At 42.8% G+C, this 25,314-nt stretch overlaps 1 protein-coding gene across 1 annotated transcript in view; it reads right to left on the reverse strand.

Annotated features, from left to right (window-relative positions):
• Positions 1-25,314, reverse strand: part of FHOD3 (formin homology 2 domain containing 3) — a 237,779-nt gene that overhangs the window by 152,649 nt on the left and 59,816 nt on the right. Inside the window, exons 5-6 of the mRNA XM_011986117.1 lie at positions 18,446-18,589; positions 4,648-4,886 (exon numbers count right to left, since the gene is read on the reverse strand). Of these exons, the coding sequence (XP_011841507.1) occupies positions 4,648-4,886; positions 18,446-18,589 (383 nt within the window). The remainder of the gene's footprint in view (positions 1-4,647; positions 4,887-18,445; positions 18,590-25,314) is intronic.

Consider the following 25,314-nt stretch of genomic DNA (forward strand, 5'->3'; position numbering starts at 1 on the left):
GACTCTGCTGTAAACCATGTAGTAGCCCAGAGTGACCAGTCAGCTGTGAAAGACAATTCCTATCTCCTTTGAGAAATAACTGTTTCCATGACATGTGTTGGTAAAATATCAATGGATTTTCTTTAAGCTAGAAATATATTCTATAGATCTGTGTTTTAGCTGATTATATTCTCTGAAAAAGAGTGAATTTTGACCCATGCACATGAACATTTAAGGTAGGTGCAGAGTTCCAAATGCTTCTAAGAAAACTGCCCTTTCCAGTGGCCCAAACACTATCTCAGCATCATGTGGATTATATAACCAACGATCCGCCTTCCCCTAAGGCAGAATTTCCCAGATTCAACACTACTGACATTAAAACAGATAATTATTTGTTTGGCAGGGGGCTATCCTGCACTTAGTAGAACAGCATTCCTGGACTCGATCCACTAGATGCCAGTAGTACCACCCCGTCCCAGCTATAACAACCAAAAATGTGTTTAGATGTCTCCGAGGTGGCAAAATCATCCCTGGTCAAGAACCACTGCCCGAAGGGACCACTGGGACCAGTCCCGGCCTGCACAGTCCAACCTTCCCTGGACTTATCACACAGTCCCCTCCTCTCCACATGTCCCCTCAATCTGGCTTATCTCCTGCCCTTCTCCAATCTTCGGCCTCTGTGCTCTGGGAACTCATGATCAGCCATCAGCAAAGTCCCATATAGTCTCAATCTCTTCATAGAATTTTCCTTTGACTTCCTTGCTCTAACAGCAAATCTAAGAATACTGTTCCCCATAGCCCTCACACATAACACGGTGGATTTTTCTCTCATACGCCACATATTCCCCTTTGCCAATTAAAGGTCATTTTCCCCCAACCTCCCTCTAGAAACCCAGACCCCTGGGACAGAGGTTGGCAAACTACAGCCTGTGGGCTACATCTGGCCTACCACCTGTTTTTATATGGCCTGTGAGCTAAGAGTAGTTTTCACATATTTAATGGTTGAAAAAAAATCAATAGAATCATATTTCATGACATGTAAAATTCAAATCTCAGTGTCCATAAATAAAATGTCACTGGAATGCAGCCATGCTCATGCTGGTACCAGTGGCTGATGGCTGTTGACATGCTACAAAGGCAGAATTCAGTTGAGTAGTTGCAACAGAGACCGTCTGGTACTCCAAGTTTAACATATTACTTGGCCCTTGACAGAGAAAGTTTGCAGACCCTGCTGCTGAGGCATGTGGCACTAGTCTGGACCCTCCACTCCCTAACCAGTTGTCAATATCCACTATCTGCCAGGTCACTCTTCCATGTATATTAAAATATACACATGACTGAAAGCTGCATGGCACAACTGTTAACATTAGTGACTAAATGAAGTTCAAAATTACTTCTATAGCTCGGAATGTTGTGTGGAAATCAGCAGGATGAAACTGAAAGTTCACATGTTAAGTCCCATGCAGTGTTTGATATCAGAAAGACTGACACAGAGAGCAGGAAGCAGCCCTGTTTTTGTCAACAGAGGAAGAACCAGGATAAACAGAATAGTTCAAGGGCAGATGGGGTGCCTCAGGAAAGAGAGCACCCATGCCTGGAAGTGTACCCCATCTCTTGGGAACACGACAGAAAGGGCTCCTGCTTTGGGCTAAATTTTAAGAACTTTCTAGTATTAAGACTTTTTTCCCCTTCCAATGAAATTTATAAATTTTAAGTGCAAAGATGAAACTCATTATGACACACACAGTCCCATAAAGATGCTTTTAGTTGACCAGTGACCAATACACTTGTACCTTATTGGGCAAATGCTCAGTGTGGAGTTCGATTTCTTAAGAAACCAAACCAAACAAAGCTGAGTTCAGGCTCTTATTAGTCTTCATTAGAATTAACGCACATAGCTAGCTTAAGTCTACAGGGAGACTAAGCATTTCTCCTTTTCAAGTCTTTGAATTTTTGTATTTACCTCAAACAAAAAAAATACCTACAAGGTATGTAAATCAAATTGTCTCTCTAATCATCTCGCTTGAGGAATATGTTTGGGAGTGGTTGGCTAGGATGTGGTTGCCTGGGAAAGAGTCTGCATACTTTGGACATTGAGAGCCCAGGGCCCAACCCTTGGTCATAGCCCTTAGTCCTGTGATTTGGAATAGGCACTTAGCCCCATCTGTTTTCTCATTTGTACGATAAGAATAATAAAACCTGTCCTGTCTGAATCTTATAGAGGATGATCGTGAGAGTTAAATTCAAATGATACAAAAGGGCCATCTGAGTGGAGACTGCCCTATTTTTTTTAGAGCAACATGAACCCCTTTCTAAAACATATTTCTCCCTTCTTTACAAAAGTTGGCATCACTTGGGTCACTGAGTTATAAAATCTAGCCCCAAATCCTTCATATGTGGCATCTGCAGGCATGTTGCTACAAGCTAGCATTAGGTGCAGTCAGGGCGTTTGCAGAGATGAAGAGCAATGTGCATCTATGTACATGAGGCAGCTTCTGTGTCTTTCAAAGTATGCAGGGGACAGAACATAACGAGCCACTTGACTCTGAGGTAGTTTTGAGGCACAGATGTTGAGCAGGTGACTAAGCTATGCAGGAAGAAATCATATCCCATTCTGCATTTCACCACCCCTTCCCACTATCTCACTCCTGGCTCATCAAAATCATGCCATCACTTTGGGGCCACAGGCAAAACCCCTCCAACAGGCTTCATAAAAGAAGTCACTTCACAATCATCAATCTAGATAGACAAAACGTCACCTGTCCTTACCAGCTGCAAAGTATATTTTGCTCGAATGCCACTAAATTAATGCTGAAGTAATAATTCCAGTAAAATGAAATTCCAAAAAGAATGAAGGAAACAGCATTCAGAGTGGCATCTCTGGCCTCCTGTTTCAGATCCTACCGAGCCCAGCACTTCAAGACTGTGAACCGCGCCCAGGATGGTCCACTTCCATATCATCATCCTTACCAGCCTATTGCAAAGCATTGTTGTCTGAACTCACAACACAGGAATCCTCAAAAAGTGTAATAGCAAGAAACAGACAAGGAACAAACATGACGGAGCAGGAGAACACCAAGTACTACTGACAAGGTCCACCTAGTTCCTGCCCTCAGCATCTTGGGTGGTTTTATAAATAGGCTTTTTTTCAGATGATTGTGTACAATTTCCTCAACTCTCTTCATGTTAACTTCTCAAGCCAGCCGGAAGAGAGCTTCAAGGGCTTTTTCTTTGAGAACTGGCTGAGTTTCTTTAAGATTCTAGATCACAAGATGCAATGCTCATGGTAAAGATTGTTGTTCCTTAATATGTTTAAAAGTTTAGGTCTTCTTTTCACTAAAATAGAGCTTGTTTTACACAGACTCTCAAACATAAAAGCCTGTAGAGAGAGGGCATCTGGGGTTACGAGGTAGAAGAGGGGTGTCAACATGGACCATGGTTGCACATCTATCTCAGACCAATGCCTTCCTCCTCCTCTTGGGATAACAGGCATCTGAAGGCATGGCCTGGGTCCTGCTCAAATGATTCCATGGGTATCAGATTGTTTGGGGCACCTCTTGGTGCTGGTGGGGTATTCCCTTAGAGATGGAGAGGAGGGATATATCTTCATCACTCTTTCTTAAGGTCATCTAACTTATTCTGAGTGATTTTCTTCTTCATAATGTAGCCTGGTGACCTAAATTTGACTCCGAGGAGGATCTCTGGCGGGGGAGGATGATCCAGCCAAGTGATACGAGCACTTTCTGCTTCCAGACTATCGGCAGCAGGATGGGAATGTGTCAGTCAGCCCCTGTGGATTTGGCTGGCAGGGACTGGACCCTGAAGTCCCTCATCCCAGTGACCTCAGAGCATTCATTTGGGAAGATACAACTGGATCCAGACGCTGGAACAGGCAGGCCAGCCTTTTGTTGTACGTCTATACTATAGAGCCACTCTGGGTCTGGCAGATTTTGTCAAATTTTATACTTTAAATACATGTAATACCTCACAGGATTGCCAATCGTTCCATTTTCTTCTATCTTACCGTTCTCATTCTTCCTCTCAGCCCAAAGGTGAGGCGCACAGGGACAGAGATCATACCTTTCTATTTATATATCTTCATGGCTTCGAGTAGTCCTGGCCTCTAACGTACACTCAATAAAAATGTTTCAGACTAAATGATGAAATTAGTATGTACTGAAATATACAGAGACGGCTATTTGGAAACTCCTATGGATTTTTTTCTCTTTAACTAAAACCAACCCAGAGATATCCCTGTAATGTCAGGAGTATTGCGAGACTCTTCCAAACTCACATTGCTACAGTGGCATACCATTTATTTCTAGGCCAAAGTTTTGTGTTTGAAGTCTTTTCCATTTGACAAAACACAGCTTTTTTGAACAGATATTAACTGAGATAGTAAATAATACTTTTTAAAAACAGCTGAAAAACAGTTCCTGGGATTAATAAGATCAAGTCTGTGAAAGTGGCCAGGGGCCACCCTGTGTGGGAAATCCCCTGAGATGTTTGGCTGGTGGTTTAATGGTTGAGAAGAGGTAGACAGCGATGCTGGGGTCGGGGTTGGTGGGGGACAAACTGGCCAGCGGGGAAGGGAGAGTGGCAGGCACCTGTGGGCTCTCTTTTGGATGGCATCCTTGCACCCCTCTCCACTGCCAAGTTAATGCTTACTTTTCACGCAGATCTCGCACTTGGCTGGGCTTGAAGCTGGGAGCTGACTGGGAGCAGGGACTGCTGGGGGCCGACAGGGTGCTCTTGATGCTCTGCACTGAGTGCCTGCGGCTCCTTCTGCGGTCCAGGCCCCGGTGCTCGCCCCCGCCACTGGAACACACGCTGGCCCTCCTCCGGTCCCGGCACCCACTGGGGGGTGGCTCCGCGGTCTCATCGCCATCCTCGTGCCTGAGCGCCACCTGGAAAAGCAGAGCATGCCCAGTGCAGGTCAGGCTTGGTATCCTTTCACAGACCTCGGGTGTGACTCCTTTTCAGGATTGCCCTAATAGGGATTTTTAACTCTGCCTTCCCAAACTGTACGCCTCAGCTTCCCTGCCAGGTCTTCACAACCACACGTGTCCAAGCCAAACTGGACTTGCCTGGAAGGCACTGGAAGATGCCTGCCATTGTGGGTTCTTCCCATCACAGACATGAAAGGGGCAGCCAATATGACCAGTGAGTCTGAGAAATATTTTTGTAATCGGATGGGATCTAACTAACTCTGTACCCCAGCATTTCCATTTCCCGGGCCTTCATCTCTCCTTGCCCCCGCTTGTCTCTTTTCTGTTCCATGAGCCTGAATCCCTCCTGAAGCCTAGTGGTGGTTGGTTCCCAATCAGTCTTGAGCTCGCTTTCCCAAAGAGGGTGCCCAGAAGTAGCCAGAGCCACAAGATCCAGGTGAATGGGAACTGGCCTCACCCATAAATCTTTCTAAGAGGACTAGTGCAAGATCAGGTACTGTATAATTTCAAAATCTTGGCTGACAGCTGCTATACTATCAGGCTATCTCAGTAGCCTGGGTCAGGATTTGGGGTGGAGCCTGTAGTTTTACCAGAAGCTTGCACACACAAGTCACAAAGACACACAACAGAAAAAGACGACTCCTAGAATAAAGATTTGTTTTAAAGTTTCCTAAGAGTTATGCATATTTGTGCAGAAAAATAACTGTCTTGCACTTTGCCACTCCGGCTTACATGGGGAAACGTGAGCCAACTGGCCCAGGTACTCTTTCTTACCCTTTGCCTTTCTCCAAGGGATATTTTTAGCTCTATGTCTACGTGGTGCCCTCTGCAGAAGATCAGCTTTTCCATCTCTTAATCTCACTCTGTCCTGGATCTTACTCCATGGCTTTCTCACCTCACATTAAAACTGTCCTTCTGAGTAACTCTCCTCCACCTCTTGTCTAGCATGCAGCTCTGCTCCTTATCCGTGATCACTCTTCCTAGCCACGGACTCTATCTCTGGCCTCTAATTTTCATGCCTATGCCTACATTCTCTAAAACTGGACGGTAGAAACAATACAAGTTTTGGGGTCAACTAGACCTTGGTGTGCATTCTGGCTGTGCCACTAATGAACCAGGTATGCCCTGTCATAAATTACTTGTACCCTCTCTGGCTCACCAAATGAAGGTAATAGAATTGCCCTTGCAGGTTTGTGATGAGAATCACTTACGTAAAGGTAACTTGTGTAAAGCATCTAGGGTAGGGCCTTCTCTGTGGTACGCAATGAATATGACTGCCTTCCCCTACCCATGCTCTCACAGGAAGTGACCCAATATGCCCATAAATTCCCTAATCACACAGAACTGGTGGGTTGGGCCACCTCACAGCCCAGATGGGCCAGGCTCAACTCAGTCCAGCAATCTCTCTGACTTGGCAACCATGGAATCACACAGTTCCAAGTCCCCAAGTATGCAAGTTCTCCAGCCTTGTGGGTGTTCTTAGTCACATTTCACAACCCAGTCCTTCCATATGAGAGAATGGAGAATATAAAGACTCAGATAGCTAACCATAGTATATGGCTTTAACATCACCTATCTGCAGAAAACCTGGCTATTGCAAAATCAGTTGCCCTCATGTGAGCTTGGCTGAGGCAAGGCCAGGTTAACCACTGTCATCTCAGTTCACAGGGACATATCAGCACCTGAGATACACAAACTGTTTACCAGGAGTGTATCCACCCTTATCTGCCCTACCCTGTTTCCACCAGCTCAAGTTTTCACAAAATCTCTTCTGTCTACATGCCAGATAGATCTTATGACAAACTCTTATACGTGAAGATAATTTAACAAACTTTTGACTGTTTTATTCCCCTAGAATTTACCGAACATAATTTTGGGAGGTTTGAGGCAAGAATTGATAAAAGTTAATCTAAAGCTCTATCTTTACAAAATCTCATTGGGAATTCTGTTTCCTAGGAGTCTCCTTCTGCACTGTAACCGCAAGAACTAAAAAGAAATTAAGCGTTTAGTTAAGCACGTATGTCATCTCAACTTTAAAACTTTAAATGACATTCTGTGGGGAAAAGTTTGAGAACAACCACATACCTAACAAAGGACAACATTTTTAAGTGTTTCTAGCCAATGTTTTTTTCATTTCTATATATAAAAATTCTAGACCATTTGAACTTATTCTGACCTGATGTGTTGATTCTGCTTCTTATTAAGCACACATTTGGAATGATAAGATTAGGGGCTAAAGTAGAATTCAGATATTTCTAATTCCTTGTCTAACCTCAGAGATCCAAGGATCAAGTAACGTTCTACTCACAAGTCCTTTCAGAGAGGCACACAGTGTGCATGAAGTGAAACCCACTTTAACTGCCCTTTGTCAACGAAGGTAGAGATCACCAGAAAGTTTGAAGGACAAGAAAAATCTGGAAAAATTATCAAGGCAACACCACAACATGGAATGCAGTTAGGGCTTTCTGAAGTTCAGATAATTGACAAAACACCAAGCTACTTAAAACAAGAAGAGTGCATGGAGGGAGCAAATGAGCCACAGAATCTTGGTAGACTCAAGGGCAGCCCTCATCCTTGGCAGTCATGGACAACGTAACAAGAAGTTGGAGGCTGCTGTTTGCTCATGGTTTTGTTTTTATAATAAGAATTCTAGAGTCACCAACGCCCAGTGATGACAGGGAGAGACTTTGTTTACACATGCAAGGCTACGGTGGCATTTCCAAATGCTTTCGGTTCTACTGAGTACTACTGCTTAGAGTCACGAACACTGGGAGCTAGAAAACACCTAGAGAGTACGGCTTTTAACCCAAGGCTTATTCAGGATCTGTGGTAAGAGTCAGACCTAATCAAATACAGTGCAATGAGTAACCTCCGTGGGAACACAAAGTAAGATAGAGCCAGTCCTGAAAGACCTCTAACGCTGTCCCAAGTGATGGAGTGATTCATTTGTTGGACCTCTCATCAAATACCTCTAACTCTTTTAATTAAATGTAGAATGCTCTTTGTAAACTAAAAACTTGGGCAAGGAGCAAGTAGGGTCCAGAATCCAGCCCTGACAGCTTACACATCCCCAAGTAACCAAGAAAGCAGTTAGGGGCAACTTAAGGTGACATCTATAACCACTTCTACCAGTCTTTGAGGCCACTGAATGATCTGAACATTCTTAAGAAATGTTTCCTTTTTATTTATTGTAGTAAAAACATTCAACATGAGATCTATTCTTTTATCAGATTCTAAGTGTACGATACAATATTGTTAACTAGAGGGATGATGTGTTATAACACATTTCTACAACTTATTCATCTTGCATTACTAAAACTTTACGCTTGCTGATAGGCAACTCTCCTTCACTCCCTCTCCTTAGCCCCTGGTGATGGCCATCTTACTCTCTGCTTCTGTGAGTCTACCTTAGATACCTCATATAAGTGAAAACATGCAGTATTTGTCCTTCTGTGATTGGCCCATTTCACTTAGCAAAATGTCCTCCAAGTTCATCCAAGTTGTAGGAAATGTCAAGATTTCCTTCTTAAGACTGAATAATATTCCATTGCATGTATATACTACATTTTCTTTATTGATTCATCCATCATTAGACATTTCAATTTCAGTTGGTTCCACACCTTGGCTATTGTGACTAGTGCTGCAACAAACATGGGAGTACCAATATCTCTCCAAAATCCTGATTTCAATTCTTTTTGATGAATATCCAGAGGCGGGATTGCTGGATCATATGGTAGTTCTGTTTTTAATGCTTGAACAGTTTTTTTTTTAACTTTGTACTGTGGAAATTCTCAAACATACACAAAATATAGAGAAGAATACAGACTGTGATGTGCTCATCCCCCATGAAAGTTCAACAATGTGGCCTGCTTTGGCCAATGGAACATCAACAAACATGATGCACACAGAAGCTTGAAAAGTGTTTATGCATTGGGATTTGCCTTTTTGAAATGCTGCTATCATGGGAAGAAATGTGGGCTAAGCTGTTGAAGACACACGACCCAGCCAATAGCCAGTATCAAATGCCAGGCCGAGTAGATAAACTAAGGCCATCTTAGACCACTCAGCTCACTCAAACCACTAGACAACTGCAGCTGAGTGAAAACTTCCCAGTTGAATAAGGCTCAAATTCCTAACCCACAGAATCATGAGCAGGGATTGTTGTTTTACACCACTAAGTTCTGGGGTGTTCTGTTATGCAGCAAGAGATAACTGATACATACTCTCAATCACCTCTGACAAGGAAGAATCTTCAGAGACTGGACCTATTAATTTCTCTGAACAGTAATAGTTATTTCTTGTTCTCTCCAGTCTTCAGCCTTAAGATGCTTGACCCCTTACAGGGACACATTTTCAGAACCCAAAGTTAGAACACATAATCTGACAAAATATTTTCTTTTTCATTTTGTCCATTTATGTATGTGAAAAATCATATGAAGCTATACAAATTCAAATGAATTTAATTAAACATGGATCAAATCACCTTTCTGAAATGGAGTTCAATTACATGAAATTGGGCCTGGTTCCAGCAAGTCCAAGACATAATAGCCACCAGATGTCCTTCTCTATTAGGAAGAATTCTATAAGCCTAACCAAACTCTCTGCAACTGCTTGAGAACATTCAGTCTTTTGTGAAAAAAAAATATATATATATATATTGGTTCTGCTTGTAGGCTTTGTTGCTGCCCTTGCATATAGTGATGTTGGTTGTCTTTTGGCAGTGAATATATTTTTTAGATGCATTAACTTTCAAAAAGAAATAAAAATCCCAACTCTGCCAGCTATCTAAAGGATTCAGGTGTCACAGCTTGAGTTATTACACAGGGCATCTGCCCCTTAAAGTGACTGCTTTCCAACTGAATAGCATCCTTCCTTCATTCAACTCAGCACCTGATAGACACTATCATGAAATGTGTGACATTTGAAGGAGACCTTCATTCAAGCACCTACTGAACTTCTGCTGTGGGCAGCCGTGCTGCTGGGCCTTGGGGCTAGACAGAGGTATAAGACACATGGCTTAGAGTAGCTCAAAGGGAAACAGGTCGCACGTCCTGAGGAGTGTTAAATCAGAGGTGTGGACACAAGGCAGCACCCTCTCATCAGTTATGAATGGCAGTAGGGGGACAAGAAGCAGGAGTCCCTTTCATCTTGCCAAGGAGCCTTAGGGAAAGAGATGACATCTGAAGTGACTGCAGCAGGAGGAGTAGGAGTTTGATAACTTGAGAACAGGAAGGAAAAACACTCCAGACAAAGAAATAGAAAGGATAAAGGAAAGTTCCCCAAAGAACCTGACTTTCATGTTCAAAAACAGGAGAAGTTGAGTGTGGTTGAAACTTCAGACATATCTTGGGAATGGTGGAGACGAGGCCACAGAGGCATGAAGGCCTCGGAGTATGGAGGGCCCTTGTACCAACTCAAGGAATTTTGGTTTCATCTTGCTGGTCATGAAAAGCTCAGTCATTCATTCATTCGTTTTCTTAAAGGGGAGAACAGCATAATGAGATTTGACTTTCAGGAGGATCACCTTGCTTGCAGCTGGTGGGAGTTTGGAACGGGGAGATGGCCCTCATGGGATCTCAATGTCCCCAGGCTCTGAACATGCTGCTCTCCAGGCCCCACCCCTGCAGTCACCCAGCCTCCTTTCAACCCCTGACACCTGCCATGCTTGACCTCCTCCAATGCTCTCCCTCATTCACTGTCTTTCGTCAGGCCATCATCTCAGACAGGCCTTCCTCCCTTGCTGCTGCCTCACTTTCTGGCCCCCACCTCATACCATCTCTTTTCTTCATAGACATGTTTGCAATCTCAGATCCTCTGCTTATGAACGTTCTTGATCACTGTCTGCACCTCATTAGAGTATGTGTCCCCTCAGGGCAGTGGTCTTGTCTGATGTGCTGGGTCACCAGGGCTAGAATAGTGCCTGGCACACAGCAGGTACTCAATGAACTTTTGTTGAATAAACAAAGTAATAGACAAACAAATGAATAGGAAGATCGTGCAATACTTCAGGCAAGAAACGACGAGGGCCAGAGCTAAGGAAATGATCACAGGAATGGAGAAAAAGCACAGTTTTCAGCAATCAAACTCCTAAATATGGGGACACAGCAAAGAGAAAGGAGTCCAGCATAGCTCTGGGCTTGTAACTTGGGAAACACCACTGGTTGCAGAGGTGGAGACGTGAAGAGTCCGTTCAGAATTTTTGTTTTTGTTGTGGAAGGAAAATAAAGGGTTCATTTGGGGCTGGTTGCATTTCATGTGTGGTTTTCAGGTGGTCATGTCAGATCTAGTCAGAGCTTCCTTGGCACATTCTAAGTCCTCTGCACCATCCTCTCCTAGAGGAATCGGCTACCTACTTGCCTTAGACTAAAGGATGGAGGTTCTTTGGGGGCAGGTACAGATCTTTTATCTCTGTATTTAGACCCCTAGCAGAATATGTCACATATAGTGGTCTCCAAGTACATGAATGAAATACAAGATGGCAAGCAGGCATAGAAAAAGGAAGGTAGAGAGGCAACCAGCCATGGGCCCCAGAAGAAAGCATGGAGTCAAGATAGTGATGAGCCCCCAAGGCTGCTGACTTCACTGGGATGAATATAGGAAGACAACACAGACAGACAGGAGGTCTGATAAGGACACGTCAACACTGAAAGGGAGGTGTGAGAAACAGAGGATCCAGGGAAGACACTAAGGGGGAGCAATCAGAGAGACACCCCGGAGACATCTGGACACACAGCAACAAGGCACAACGTGCAGGAGTGGTCAGGAATTCCTTTATGATGCTAGTGTAACAGTGATGCTCAAACTGACAAACACAGCATACAACAAAGGAAGAGGAAGGGGAGGTGGCAGGGATGGGGTGCAGAGGAGCTAGCTGCTACACACTAATCTTACTTGTGAATACTAATACAAACATTTTCAATAAATTAATACCAACCAGAATTCCAACAGCACCTTTTTAAAAAGAACACATCACTGGCCAGGCGCGGTGGCTCACGCCTGTAATCCCAGCACTTTGGGAGTGAGGTAGGCAGATCACCTGAGGTTGGGAGTTCCAGACCAGCCTGACCAACATGGAGAAACCCTGTCTGTACTAAAAATACAAAATCAGCCGGGCGTGGTAGCGCATGCCTGTAATCCCAGCTACTTGGGAGGCTAAGGCAAGAGAATCGCTTGAACCCGGGAAGCGCAGGTTGCAGTGAGCCGAGATCGCGCCATTGCACTCCAGCCTGGGCAACAGTGAAACTCCGTCTCAAAAAATAAAATAAAATAAAATAAAAAAATAAATCATTACCAAATGGATTGTATTACAGGAATGCAATGATGGTTAAAAGATGAAAAGAAATCAATTACTCAACTGAAAAATCCAAAAAAACAACAAGGTAAACTCAAAGAAAATAAAAGGAATTTATAAAGATAACAGCAAAACATTGGGTTACAAAACAGAAAAGCAGTGCAATTCATATAAAAATTAGAATTATTGCTTGAAAAAAATCAACAAAATAGACAAACCATTAGTTAATCTGGAGGGGAAAAGAAGGAGAAGTCACAAACACACAAAGTAAGAATAACAAAAGGAAGATTACTAAAAGAGAAGAAATTTAAAATATTCATAACAGACTAATAAAAATTCCTTTACTAAGGAATTTTAAAATCCAGATGAAATGGATAATTTCCTAGAAAATGTAATTTAGCAGAATTGATCCTGTGACAATAGGAAGTTTAAACAGACCAAGTTCCGCAGAAAAAAATAAAGTTACCAAAAATCTTCCCTCACTGTCCTCACCACACACACATATATATTTAACATCACAGGCCCACGTAATTTCCCAAGAGAATTCTAATAAGCCATCAAAGACCAGAATATGAAATGTCACTTAAACATTTCCAGGGCTTAGAGAAGGAAGAAAAACTTCTAAATATTTTGATGAAGCATGAATAAAACTGATACCTAAACATCTTAACTACTGCATGCGCGCGCGCGCGCGCGCACACACACACACACACACACATACACACAAAGGGAAGTACAAGAACTCTCGCAGCAGCATTGTTTGTCAAGGCAACAAAAATATAAACCATCTAACATCTGTTCAGAGCAGAGCAGATAAATAAATTGTGATACATTCATCAGCAGTGAAAATGAACAAACTGTTACCCACATATCAACACAGAACATGTCTCAAAACTGTTGAGCAAAAGGGCATATTCTAGAAAGAGTCAAAAGATACGATTCTGTTTATTAAAAGTTTGAAAACAGACAAAATTCAATAATACATTGTTTAGGGGCAGACTGAGAAGAAGGAACTAAAGCATCTGGCTGATGATGCTTTCACTCATCTTACAAGAAAGATGTTTCTGGGGAAAGAACACAAGCATGTGAGGACCTGCCTCACCTACCATAAATATGCGAATTAACAAACTACCTAACAAATAGACTAAAGATAATTGCTGAGAGTGCTTATTTCTGGAATACCCTTAGCAGGATGTCCCTGGCTATGGATTACATACAGTAAGTAAACCCAGAATTATGGATTTGTGAGCCATGACCCTCTGGGGCATGAAGTAGAGATGTTTCCTAACTAAATGCTCCTTGCTGGGTGAGATGACCTTGTGAACCTCACTTAGAGACTTTGTCTGTTGTTCCAGGTCAGAAAGCACATGTCTGAATCATGAAGAAAGGACCTGGGGAGTCACAAGGGATATACCAGACCTCTCTCTGATCCATCTGCACCTCTATTGGCTGTATTCTTGAAATTATTAGTACAGCCAGATAACTGGGAAAGATCTCTGATTATCCAATTCTGATTTAGTAAAATGATTCTTTGTTAGCTCACAGAATAAGTGGTTTTCAGATTAAATTATTTTTAAGGAAAGCAAGAGAATACTGGGGGTAAGAACAGTAGGATGACAATAAAGGGGCTGTCAGGACACTTCTGAGTTGTAATGTTTTAGTTCTTAAAGCTAGTACATGGTATTTGTTTTATTGCTCTTTAAATGACACAAATATGCTTCATTTGTGAATGATATACACTTGATGCTCAAATATTAAGCACATGTAATTCAACAAAAGAAAGAGGGTGAACATAGGATAATTTCTTAAAAGTTTCGCATGAAGGGAAAGAAGGTGATGAGGAAGTGGCTAAGAGGCGGGTAGGCTGGAGAGAAAATGTGTCCTGAAGCAGAGGATAGTTTTTAGATTCCTAGAGTTGGTATCAAGGTTACTCTTCAATACTCTCTCCCAGTTGGTTCACTGATAGGCAATTCATCTGCATCATGCTAGCTTCTGAATATACAGTGACCCTGTGGAATCCAAATCTATGGTCATCTGAGCCCCTGGTTGAACAGAATCTAACAGATGGAAGGTTCCGATCGTGGTGGTGAGGGGGCTAAGGGAAGGAAATATCTGTGCTGTCAAAAGTCTACCTTCTACCTTTATTTAAGCCAACTCTCTTGAGCTCTCTTCCTCTTCCATCTTTAGTATTCTTACCTTATTCTCCATCCTATATCTTAGGAGCCATGAGAACATACTCCTTCATCACCTGCTGGCCTCCCAGGTCCTCAGGTCAGTAACAATGAAAAACTGAGGGAGTGAGGCAGGGCTGGAAGAGAAGATGCCCAGAGCAGGGCACAAAGAGCTGGCCAGCGGGTGGCTGTGGGCAGCTTCAGGTGCTGCCAGCAAATATGTTGGACCCAGTTGCCCCTCTACCAAGATCATATAAAGATAATTCTGTTCTATTCCTCAACTTGTCACTTATTATGACAGTAACTTATAGGAAATAGTGAGTTATACATCAGTCTCTCCATTTCTATCTAGTGAAGACCATAAGAAAACAGAAAATATCTTCCCTAGAGCTCTAGCTGTGCAGAAAAATTTGTGAATGAATATCTTCCTCATAACAGCATTTGTAATTGTGAAAACCTTGAAAATAATCTAAATCTGAAAAAATAGGGACTAGTTATATGTATTAAGGTATACACACAGATAGAATATTGTACTCCTAAAATACTGAATTCTTAAACATGTAATGTCAAGGGAAAGTGTTTCCAACATGTTTGCTAATAAGATTCAATACGCAACACTGTACATAGACTACTACGTCCCTCATCATGAACGCACACCCACATATACAAAAAAGACTAGAAGAATAAACCAAAATGTTAAAAATGGTTAGTAATAAAATCATGGGGGATTTTTTTTTCTTTTACGCTTTTTCATATACCAAAAATGCTTTCTGTTATTCCAGATTTTCATCAATGAGTACATATTACAGGTGGAAAAATGAAATATTTTAAAAATGTATTACTATTAATAAGACTGATCAGTTAAGTCAGAAGTGGAAAAATACAACCCATAGAATGGGAGAAAATATTTTCAAATTAAGTATCTGATAAGGATCCAGTATCCAGAATATAGAAATAATTCCTAAAACTCAACAATAAAAAAATCAAGGCTGGGCGCGGTGGTTCACGCCTTTAATCCCAACACTTTGGGAGGCCAAGGCAGGTGGATCACCTGAGGTCAGGAGTTCAATACCAGCCTAACCAACATGGAGAAACTCCATCTCTACTAAAAATGCAAAGTTAGCTGGGCGTGGTGGTGCATGCCTGCAATCCCAGCTACCCAGGAGGCTGAGGCAGGGGAATTGCTTGAACCTGGAAGGCGCAGGTTGCAGTGAGCCAAGATTGCACCATCACACTCCAGTCTCAGCAACAAGAGAAAAACTCCATCTCAAAAAAAAAAAAAAAAAAAATCAATTAAAAAATGAGCAAAGGGTCGGAATAAATATTTCTCCACAGAAACTATACAAACAGCCAATATGCACTTAGAAAGAGGCTAAACATCATCAGTCTTAAGGGAAATGCAAGTCAAAACCATAGTAAGATACCACTTCACACCTACAAGCTGGTTATAATAAAAATGGTGGACAATAATAAGTGTTGACAAAGGTGTGGAGTAATTGGAATCCTTATACAGTGCTGGTAGGAGCGTAAAATGGGATAGCCACTTTAGAAACCAATCCAGCAATTCCTCAATCAGTTAGAGATAGTTACCATATGACCAGCAATTTCACTTCTAGGTATAAACCCAAGAGAACTGAAAACGTATGTACACAAACTTCAATTCAAAACAAATGTTCAGAACAGCATTATTCATAATAGCCAAAAGGTAGAAATAACTCAAGTATTCACTAACTGATAAATGGATAAACAAAATATGGTATATCCATATAATAGAATACTGTCAGCACAACTAGGAACAAAGTAGTGATTTTGACAACGTGGGTGAACCTTGAAAACACGCTAAGTGAAAGCTGGCCACAAAGACCACATTTTGTATGGATCCATTTGTATGAAACATCCAAAACAGGTAAATCCAGAGAGAGAGAAAGTAGATTACTGGTTTGGGGCCATCGGGGACAGGGAAGAATGTGAAGTGTCTGCTAATGGGTGCGGGGGTTTCTTTTGGAGTGACAAAAGCAGTCTGAAATATGATAGTGGTGATGATTGTACACCATCTTGTGTATATGCTAAACACATATACACTACGTGTGAATATGCTAAAAACTATTAAATTGTACACTTTAAAATGGAGAATTTTGTGGAATGTGAAGGATGGCTGGAGGGCAAAAAAAAAACAAAACAAAAAAGACAACCGAGGTTGGGCACCGTGGCTCATGCCTGTAATCCCAGCACTTTGGGAAGCCGAGGCAAGTAGATCACTTGAGGTCAGTAGTTCAAGACCAATCTTGCCAATATGGTCAAACCTTGTCTCTACTAAAATATAAAAATTAGCCGGGCATGATGGTGGATGCTGGTAATCCCAGCTACTCAGAAGGCTGAGGCAGGAGAATCACTTGAACCCAGGAGGCAGAGGTTGCAGTGAGCTGAGATCACACCACTGCACTCCAGCCTGGGCAGCAGAGAGAGACTCCGTCTCAACAAACAAACAACCAGAGGTGGAAGGTTATACAGGGCCCAAAGGCTCTTGCAATGACAGACACACAGAATGCCACTGATGGAACGTCCTCAGGGATTGCCTGGGTCACTGTATTCTTTGAGTGAGTTTGGGCCTAGAGGTATTCACTTTCCTGGTTGAGGTTATACTACCCAAGAGAAAACACATCTTCAGATCTGCCCCTAACTGGCCATGGCAGGACACTGGGATGATGAGGATCAGCAAGAAAGAGTGTCATCTCAACACTCTCACAGTTAAGTACTTTTAATACCATGGGGGTATTTGACCTAAAATTAACCCACAGGAAACAGTCTGAACTCAAGTCAACAGGGTCCAAAGCCCTGATGTGTAGTCCAAAGCAGAACTGGCATCATGGGTGAGTGACCTGTGCAGTTGCATGAGCAGAGCAGAGAGGTACAACATGCATGTCTGCCATTCCTTGCTGCTCATGTGCACAGATTCTGGTAGACTCGCGATAGGCAGGAGTTCCATGGGACTGGAAGTGAGTACAAGGTAAGTATGTTACACCTACAACTGGGGAGGCAGGGGCACTGACAGCCCTGGGGGCCGTGCTTCCCTTCAAGACGGATTTGAGTGCAAACAGAAGACAACCCATGGAGCCTCTCATATTCTTTCTTACCCTGTTACCTTCCCACGTTAGACAACAACTTATGCTGAAATGACAACATAAAAGCAAGGAAAAGACAGGGCAGCTCCTAGATCCTTTTTCTTTCAGCCCTTTCTTACTCTTCAGTAAGTTGCAGGCAGAGTGTTGGTAGAATGCACACACCTCAGGAAGTGACGTAAAAACAGTGCAGTCAGTTTCGTACTGTTTCTGCCGTTCTGGTAAGAACAAAATACACGTGCATGTGGGAGCTACAAAATATGATTTAGGTCACTTGGCTGATTCTGCCTACAAGTTAAAGGCTCTTATATTTGCATTTGAAACTGACACTTCATAAGATAAAGTTGAATGGTAAAATTCATGGTAATAATTTTAAATTTTAATTTTTCTTTCCTTATGACATTACATACCAAATTAGAAAATCACCACAAGGTGGGAGAAACCACAGAAGAAAGTGAAGAGTTGTTTTAGTATCTTTAACAGCACTTTTGCTCCAGTGTTCCATAAATGGTCCTTCATTTCCATTTTGCATCGGTTCCTACAAATCATGTATCTGGCCCTGCCTGAAGTTCCATCTCCCTCAGGCGTAAGAAGCACGATTTCTGTCTCTGTTTCTTTCTCTCCCCGTCTCCTTGAGTGAAGGTGCTGCTGACAGACGGCATGTTCTTTAAAGGAAAATAGCTAACCAATTTCCCCTATATCAAGGGTTCTTGAGCATGAATACACATCAGACTCTCCTGGAAGGCTTGTCATAACACGGTCTGCTGGGCCCTCAGAGTTTCTGATTCAGCAGGTCTGGGGTGAAGCCTGTGATCCTGAATTTCTAATAAGCTGGTGGTGCTCATATGCTACACACGTGGTCTAAAGTAGGCGCCATCTCAGCCTTTGACAATTGCCAAAGCTCTACGATACCTTATAAAAGGCATGGTCTGGTACCTCATAAATGTTGAGTTGCTCCACTAAGTCCAGGTCAGTCCCTTTCTTGTTCAAGTGCCTCTGGGACACAGCAGCGATGCCCAGCTCCTCCAGGCAGTCCACGACATCGTAGAAGGTGTCTTGGTCTGGCAGTCCTGATAACGTCTGGAAGAAGAGAAGAACCAGCTACAGACACACCATAGAAAACTGCCTTGAGGCTCTCAAGGCATTTTCCAATGCCTAATCCAGGCATATTGTTATAATCATGGCCACTAATCAATCCAGATAGATGACAAATTTATTTGAGCAAAAGCCTCTTCAGTGTCGCAGGCAGAATGAACCCCAATATTCTCCCGTCTGGTGTACATGTGCTACATAATCTCCTCGGCTTGAGTGTGGGCTGGGCACTCCCATGAGAGAGGGGCACTCCCATGATTAGGTTACATTAGGTGGCAAAGGTGAGGGGATTTTGCAGATGTAATGAAGGTGCAAAATCAGTTGATTTTCAGTTAATTGAAGAGGTGACTCTCCTAGGTGATAATCAATTAGGCCCTTTAAAAGAAGGCTTAGCTCTTCTCTGAGCTCTGGACTGGAAAGAGATTATCCCACTGGCCTCGAGGCAGCAGCAACCGCCACGACTTTCACAGAAGCAAGGAAATGAATTCTGCCAACTACATAGACCTGGAAGAGGACCCCAAGCCTCAGATGAGACTCCGGCCCTGGGCGACACCTCGGCTGCAGCCTTGTGAGACCCTGGGTAGAGGACCTACTAAGGCCATGCTTGGACTTCCTGCCCCATGGAAGCTGTGAGATGATACATGGGTGTTGTTTGAAGTGGCTAAGTTTGCGGCAATTTGTTACACGGCAATAGAAAACTAACGTACTTTGTAATTACAAACTCCTGTTAAGATCCATACACCAACAACTGGAGTTGTAACACCTTAATTTTATTAAATTGTATTTAAATTCAACAGGGCCTCCCCGTGGTCTATGAAATTTAGAAAAGCATGAGAAATTTCAAGGCAGCATAAGAGTCAAAAAGAGAACCCAAGAAAGAAAAAGCTGACTTCTCTTTGAATTCTACCTCTCTTAAGAGAAGGAGGGTATCTGAGACAAGGCCCTGGCTCAGAGCTGGAAGGAGCCTGAGATTTACTGCAAGCCCCTTATCTTATATAGGAGGCAGAGAAGGATAAACGCCTGAGGCAACAGGAAGTGACTGAAGACACTGGGATAAAACCCTGGGCTCAGAGCTGCCATTCCAGTCTCAGCCTTTAGTCCCTACTTACTTCACTATCTCTGCATTTCTAAGAACAAGACATACATTCCAAAATTATTCTAAACATGATAACTTGCCTAGGAAGGAATAAGACCAACACTTCTGTAAAGACCATTTCATAGCACCAGCTTCTCTAACACTTCTATCTTGGGGCTATCAATGTTGGAAAGAAGGCCTCTATTCACAACTCGAATAATGGCTTTTTCCTATTTAAGCTAAAGAGGGCACAAGTTACTGCTATTGAGATAAAACTAATGAAAACCAACTGTGATGTGATAGCCTAATTATTCAAGGCCCCAGTAAGGACACAAGGCAGGAGGCTGTGAATCTGAAGCCATCATAAATAGGTGTTCACACTTGGGCTGCCATGTATGACAGCACACAGCAGTGTCTACAGGCACCAGGCCAACCACATCTCAATGACAGGTAATAACGGTCATCAGGGCTGCCCTCTGCTTCCAACATTGATTAAAAACTTGCACATCATTCAAAGAATCCTATCATCCTTTGCTTTTAGTGAAAACTCTAGAACTTATTAAAAGATGAGAGGGAAATAGCAATACCAGGCCTGGGCAGGGTGAACAATTAGAGATGCCCTAACAGCCAGGTGACTGCAAAATGCACAGCCTAAGGGATGCAGGTGAAGGGATGTCTAGTGTCAGAATTAAAACTTCCTACACAGCAGCGTGGGGGCCAGCCCCAGGCACACAGAGAGGCCGCTGGTAGTCTCTTCACCTCTCTGTTCCCCCACCTTCCTCTTCCCCTTTCTCCTTGCTGGGAGCCCACTGAGGTTCTTTCACTCAGAAGTTTCCAGGAGGTTAAACTGCTAAACCTGATCCCCATTGCTTTAGCAAGTCCAGCCATAAAGGGTGAGGGAACCATTAGTAAATAATTAAAAAATTAGAACTATAGAAGTAAGCAGGGGCCAGGCACAGTGGCTCAGACCTGTAACTCCAGCACTTTGGGGGGTTGAGGTAGGTGGATCACTTGAGGCTAGGAGCTCAAGACCAGCCTGACCAACATGGCGAAACCCAGTCTCTACTAAAAATACACATTTGCAGGATGTGGTGGCACATGCTTGTAATCCCAGCTATTTAGGACGCTGAGACACAAGAATCACTTCAACCCAGGAAACGGAGATTGCAGAGAGCCGAGATCGTGTCACTGCACTCCAGCCTGGATGACAGAGCAAGACTCTGTCTCAAAAAAAAAAAAAAAAAAAAAAAAAAAAAAAAAAAAAAAGAACTAAAAAGACTCAGGAAACTCTTGCCCCTTGCTCAGTAATAAGCCCTGAACTGAGGGTATCAGCAGGTCATTTGTCATTTCCGCAGTGAAAATATGGGCTTCAGCCAACCCTGCGTACTATCACCTTTCATGCAGGCTGCAGGGGAGACGATGGCCTTCTGCCACTCACAAATGCAGCTTCTTTTTCCAGCTGTGCAAGAGGGTGCTATACATCTTTTTAAAAATTCATTTTTTTTTTTTGGTTGATTCTCTAATAGGCTCAGTAAATTCTACCACACTCCCACTTGTCCCTGGGCCTCCCCTCCCAGTTCCACCCTGCAGCCACCCTGCTGCTAAGTTGTGTCCGACAAAAATGGCAGCTTCACCAGAAAAGTCTGCAAGGTAAAAGTTTGCTGATGCATTCACCCTCAGACACTAAAGGTGCCGAGCGTAGCTGCCTGACACTTGGTATCCCTCCTCCTGTTTTTTCTTAGACTTTGTCTTGACAAGGCCTGTGACAAGTAAATCTTCACAGGTCTCTCTCAGAGGGGGAAATTCTTCCTAAAGGACATTCTTCCCCCTCCCTGGGTTTTCATTGATTCCACCAAGTCTTTCTTATAGGATAAAACCATTGTGGCAAAGCTGGTACGCGAATGTTCATAGCAGCGCTATCTGTGGAAGCCAAAAGCTATATACACACAAATCTCCTTCAACAGGTGAGTGGGTAAGCACATATGCATCTCTACAAGGAATACTACACGGCAGTGGAAAGGAATTAATTAATATATTGCATATATTAATATATGCAATAAAAGATGAATCTCAAAAGGCAGTATACTGACAGAAGCCAGCCTCAAAGGGTTACTTACTGTATGATTCCATCTGACATTCTTGAAAAGACAAAATTACAGTGATAAGAGAATAAATCAGTGGTTTCTCAGGATTACATACAGGAGGTCAGAATGTCACTATAAAAGGATAACATGGGGGAATACTATGTTATTATTAGTCTGTATTCTAATTGTGAAGGTGATCCATCTCCATGTATGTGTTAAAACTCATATAGCTATATTCTAAAAGGTGCACTGTTATGGTTTGAATGTGCCCCCCACCAAAACTTACACCCCAATACAGCAGTGTTGGAAGGGAGAACCTTAAAGCAGTGATCAGGTAATGAATGGATTAGTCCTGTTATCTCAGGACTGGGGTAATTATTGTGGGAGGCGTTTCCCAGTAAAAGGATAGTTCAGCCATCTTATCTTCCCTACAACCCTTGTCACCCTCTGTATCCCACTATGGGATAGCACAGAAAGAAGGGCCTGGTCAGATGCCACCACCTTGATATTGGACTCCCAGCCTCAAGAACCGTGAGCATTTCTTTCCTCTATAAATTACCCAGCCTGTGGTATTCTGTTATAGCAACACCAAACAAAGACATAAAATTGATACAGAGAAGTGGGCTGTTGCTATAACAAATAACTGAAAACGTGAAAGCAGCTTTGGAATTGGGTAATAGGGAGAGGCCAGAAAAATTTGGAGAAGCAAGCTAGAAAAAGCCTAGATTGCCTAGAGCATTATCTGGTCGACTCTGGTGGGAGCTCAGAAGAAGAGAATAGTTATAGGAAAAGTCAGAGCCTTCTTAGAGACTGCTGAAGTGGTTGGTAGAAATACAAATGGTAAAGCCAATTCTGAAGAGGTCTCAGATGGAAATGAGAATCAAGGTATTAGAAACTGGAATAAAAACCATCCTTGTTTTAAAGTGGCAAGAACTTTGCTGAACTATGTCCATGTCCTAGGGCTCTAATGAAAGAGAATTTAAGAGCAATGAACTGGGATGTCTGGTGAAAAAAAATTCTAAGCAAAATATTGAAGGAGTTGTATGGTTACTTCTAATTGCATATAGGAAGATGCAAGAGGAGAGAAGTGATATAAATATGGAGTTTATTAAAAGGAAAGTAGAGTAGAAAAATCTGAAAAAGTCACAGCTTGGCCCTGTAAAGAGTGAAAAGACATCTTTTGGAAAGCAAACCAAAGCAAACCAGAGCCAAGTGACCATTTGCTAAAAGGATTATAGTATGGATAGAAGGGAGCCAGTGTTCTTCACCAAGACGATGGGAGAAAAACTCCAAAGGCATTTCAGAGACCTTCTAACCAAGCTAGGACCTTGAGGGCCAGGTTTCTGGACAAGCAACAGCGGTACCTCAGCATTCACTGCTCAGGGCCACTCAGGATCCTGCTCCCAGAATTCTGGTGCAGGATTTTTTGGCCACCCCAGCTGTGACTCAAGCAGGCCTTGCTGCTTTGGAAGGTACAAGCCGTAAAACACACGGTGCTCATTCTGCAGGTGTGGAAAATATAAGAGCTGTGGAGCCGTGGTGACCTCAACCTAGAGCTAAAAGAAGGTTGTGGACAGCCTCAGGTCCCAGGAAGAGACTGGTCATGGGGTGAAGCCACTGTGGAGAGTCCCCAGTAGGGCAATGCCTAGTGGAGCCATGGGAGTGAGGCAGCCCTCAAGACCCTAGAACTGTAGAGCTACCAGTGTGCAATCCAGCCCAGGAAAGCTGTAGGCAAAAGCTCCAACCTAGGAGAGCTGAAGTGTCGGCTGAGCCCAGCAAAGCCATAGGGATGGGACTGCCTAAGGCCTTGTGGGCCCAACCCCAAGGTGCCCAGGATGTGGGACATGGAGTCAAAAGAGACTATTCTAGAGTCTTAAGATTTAATATTGTTTTTTTCTCTCTCGGGGTTTGGACTTGGAACTAGTTACCCTTTTCTTCTTGCCTATTTCTGCCTTTTGGAATGTGAACATCTATGCCAGTTCCAACAATGTATTTTGGAAGTAGGTAACTTGTTTGATTTCAGACTCACAGCTAAAGGGAAATTTGCCTCAGGATGAATCGTGCCTTGAGTCTTACCTATACCTGATTCAGATGAGACTCTGGATTTGGGACTTCGAGTTCGTACTGGAATTCATTAAGACTTTGGGGCTATTGGGATGGAATGGATATATCTTGCACATGAGGAGGACATGAATTTTGGGGACCGGGGGCAGAATGCTATGGTTTTAATATGTCCCCCAAAGTTCATGCGTTAGAAACATAATCCCCAAAGCAACAGTGTTGAAAGGAGGTAAATTGGATGAATGCCATTATCTCAGGAGTGGATTACTTACTGCAGGAATAGGTTCCTAATAGAGCATAAGTTTCACCCCTTCTCCTCTCTTCCCCTACAACCCCCTTGCCCTCTACCATGGATGGCACAGCAAAGAGGTCCTCACAAGATGCCAGTACCTTGATACCTTGATATTGAACTTCCCAGTCTCCAAAACTGTGAGAAATCGATTTCTTTATAAATTACCCAGTCTGTGGTATTCAGTTACAGCAACACAAAATGGACTAAGACAATAATTTTAAAACAATAAAAGTAAATGTAAAAACAAAGGCAACTACTCAGCATGTACCATCCAGGTTAGTTATCCCCTAGCCCCACTGAACAACTCCTCTCCCCATGGCTCCCTGGGGTCCTGCTTTCCCTGAATATCCTAAGCCGGCCTCACGGTAACCCCTCTTGTTACTCATTCTACCTCCCATCCCCAGTCTGCTTCATCCTATTTTACAAGGTAATCAGTTTTAGAACAGTAACCAGGATAGGACTTAGTGTCATTGTTTTGTCATGGAAATATCCATTTTAAAAAATTCTATATTATTAAGGGCCTTTATTTTGTTGAAATCAATAGTTATAAACAACCCGACTTGCAATATAATTTCTCAGATTTCACAGTCTGAATGTTTTCCAGACCCAGATTAACATTTTGTTATTTTGTTTGGTATCTCAGAGGAGTTTACTCATTGGGCAATACGCATTACTACAATATAACAAAACAAAACAAACCTGGCATGAGCGCTGGTGATCTGTTGACTTGTTTAACCCATTTATGCCAGAGGTTGCAAATTTTTTTGTGTGAAAAATCAGACCTTGGCGATGACCTTGAGAAGAAGGATATAAATAACTCGCACAAGCTTAGCGTTCCAATAAGGGAACACCAGGCATAAATTAGTTAAGGAAAGGATTAAATTTGAATGAATGACCTCAAGGATCTTTCTGGATGTCTCCTTGGCTAGAACTAACAAAGGATGAGAAAGAACTGCCAGATGAGAAAGAGCAAGTGAGGGATTCCTGGACATCAAATGCCACAAAATGCCAAGCAGAGGGTGACAGGCACTGCGTCCCTGCCAGTGAATAGCAACAAAGTACCCACATTGTGTGGGTACTGGTATGATCATAAGAACATGTGGGAATGGCCTTATCAATAAAATAATGTTACAATGGGGAACACTGTGCCAGTGTGAGAATTCCATTTTTGCTGAATTCAGTGTTTTCCAGTACAATGTTA

This window comes from Mandrillus leucophaeus, unplaced genomic scaffold (assembly GCF_000951045.1).
Source record: "Mandrillus leucophaeus isolate KB7577 unplaced genomic scaffold, Mleu.le_1.0 Scaffold294, whole genome shotgun sequence".
NCBI lineage: Eukaryota > Metazoa > Chordata > Mammalia > Primates > Cercopithecidae > Mandrillus > Mandrillus leucophaeus.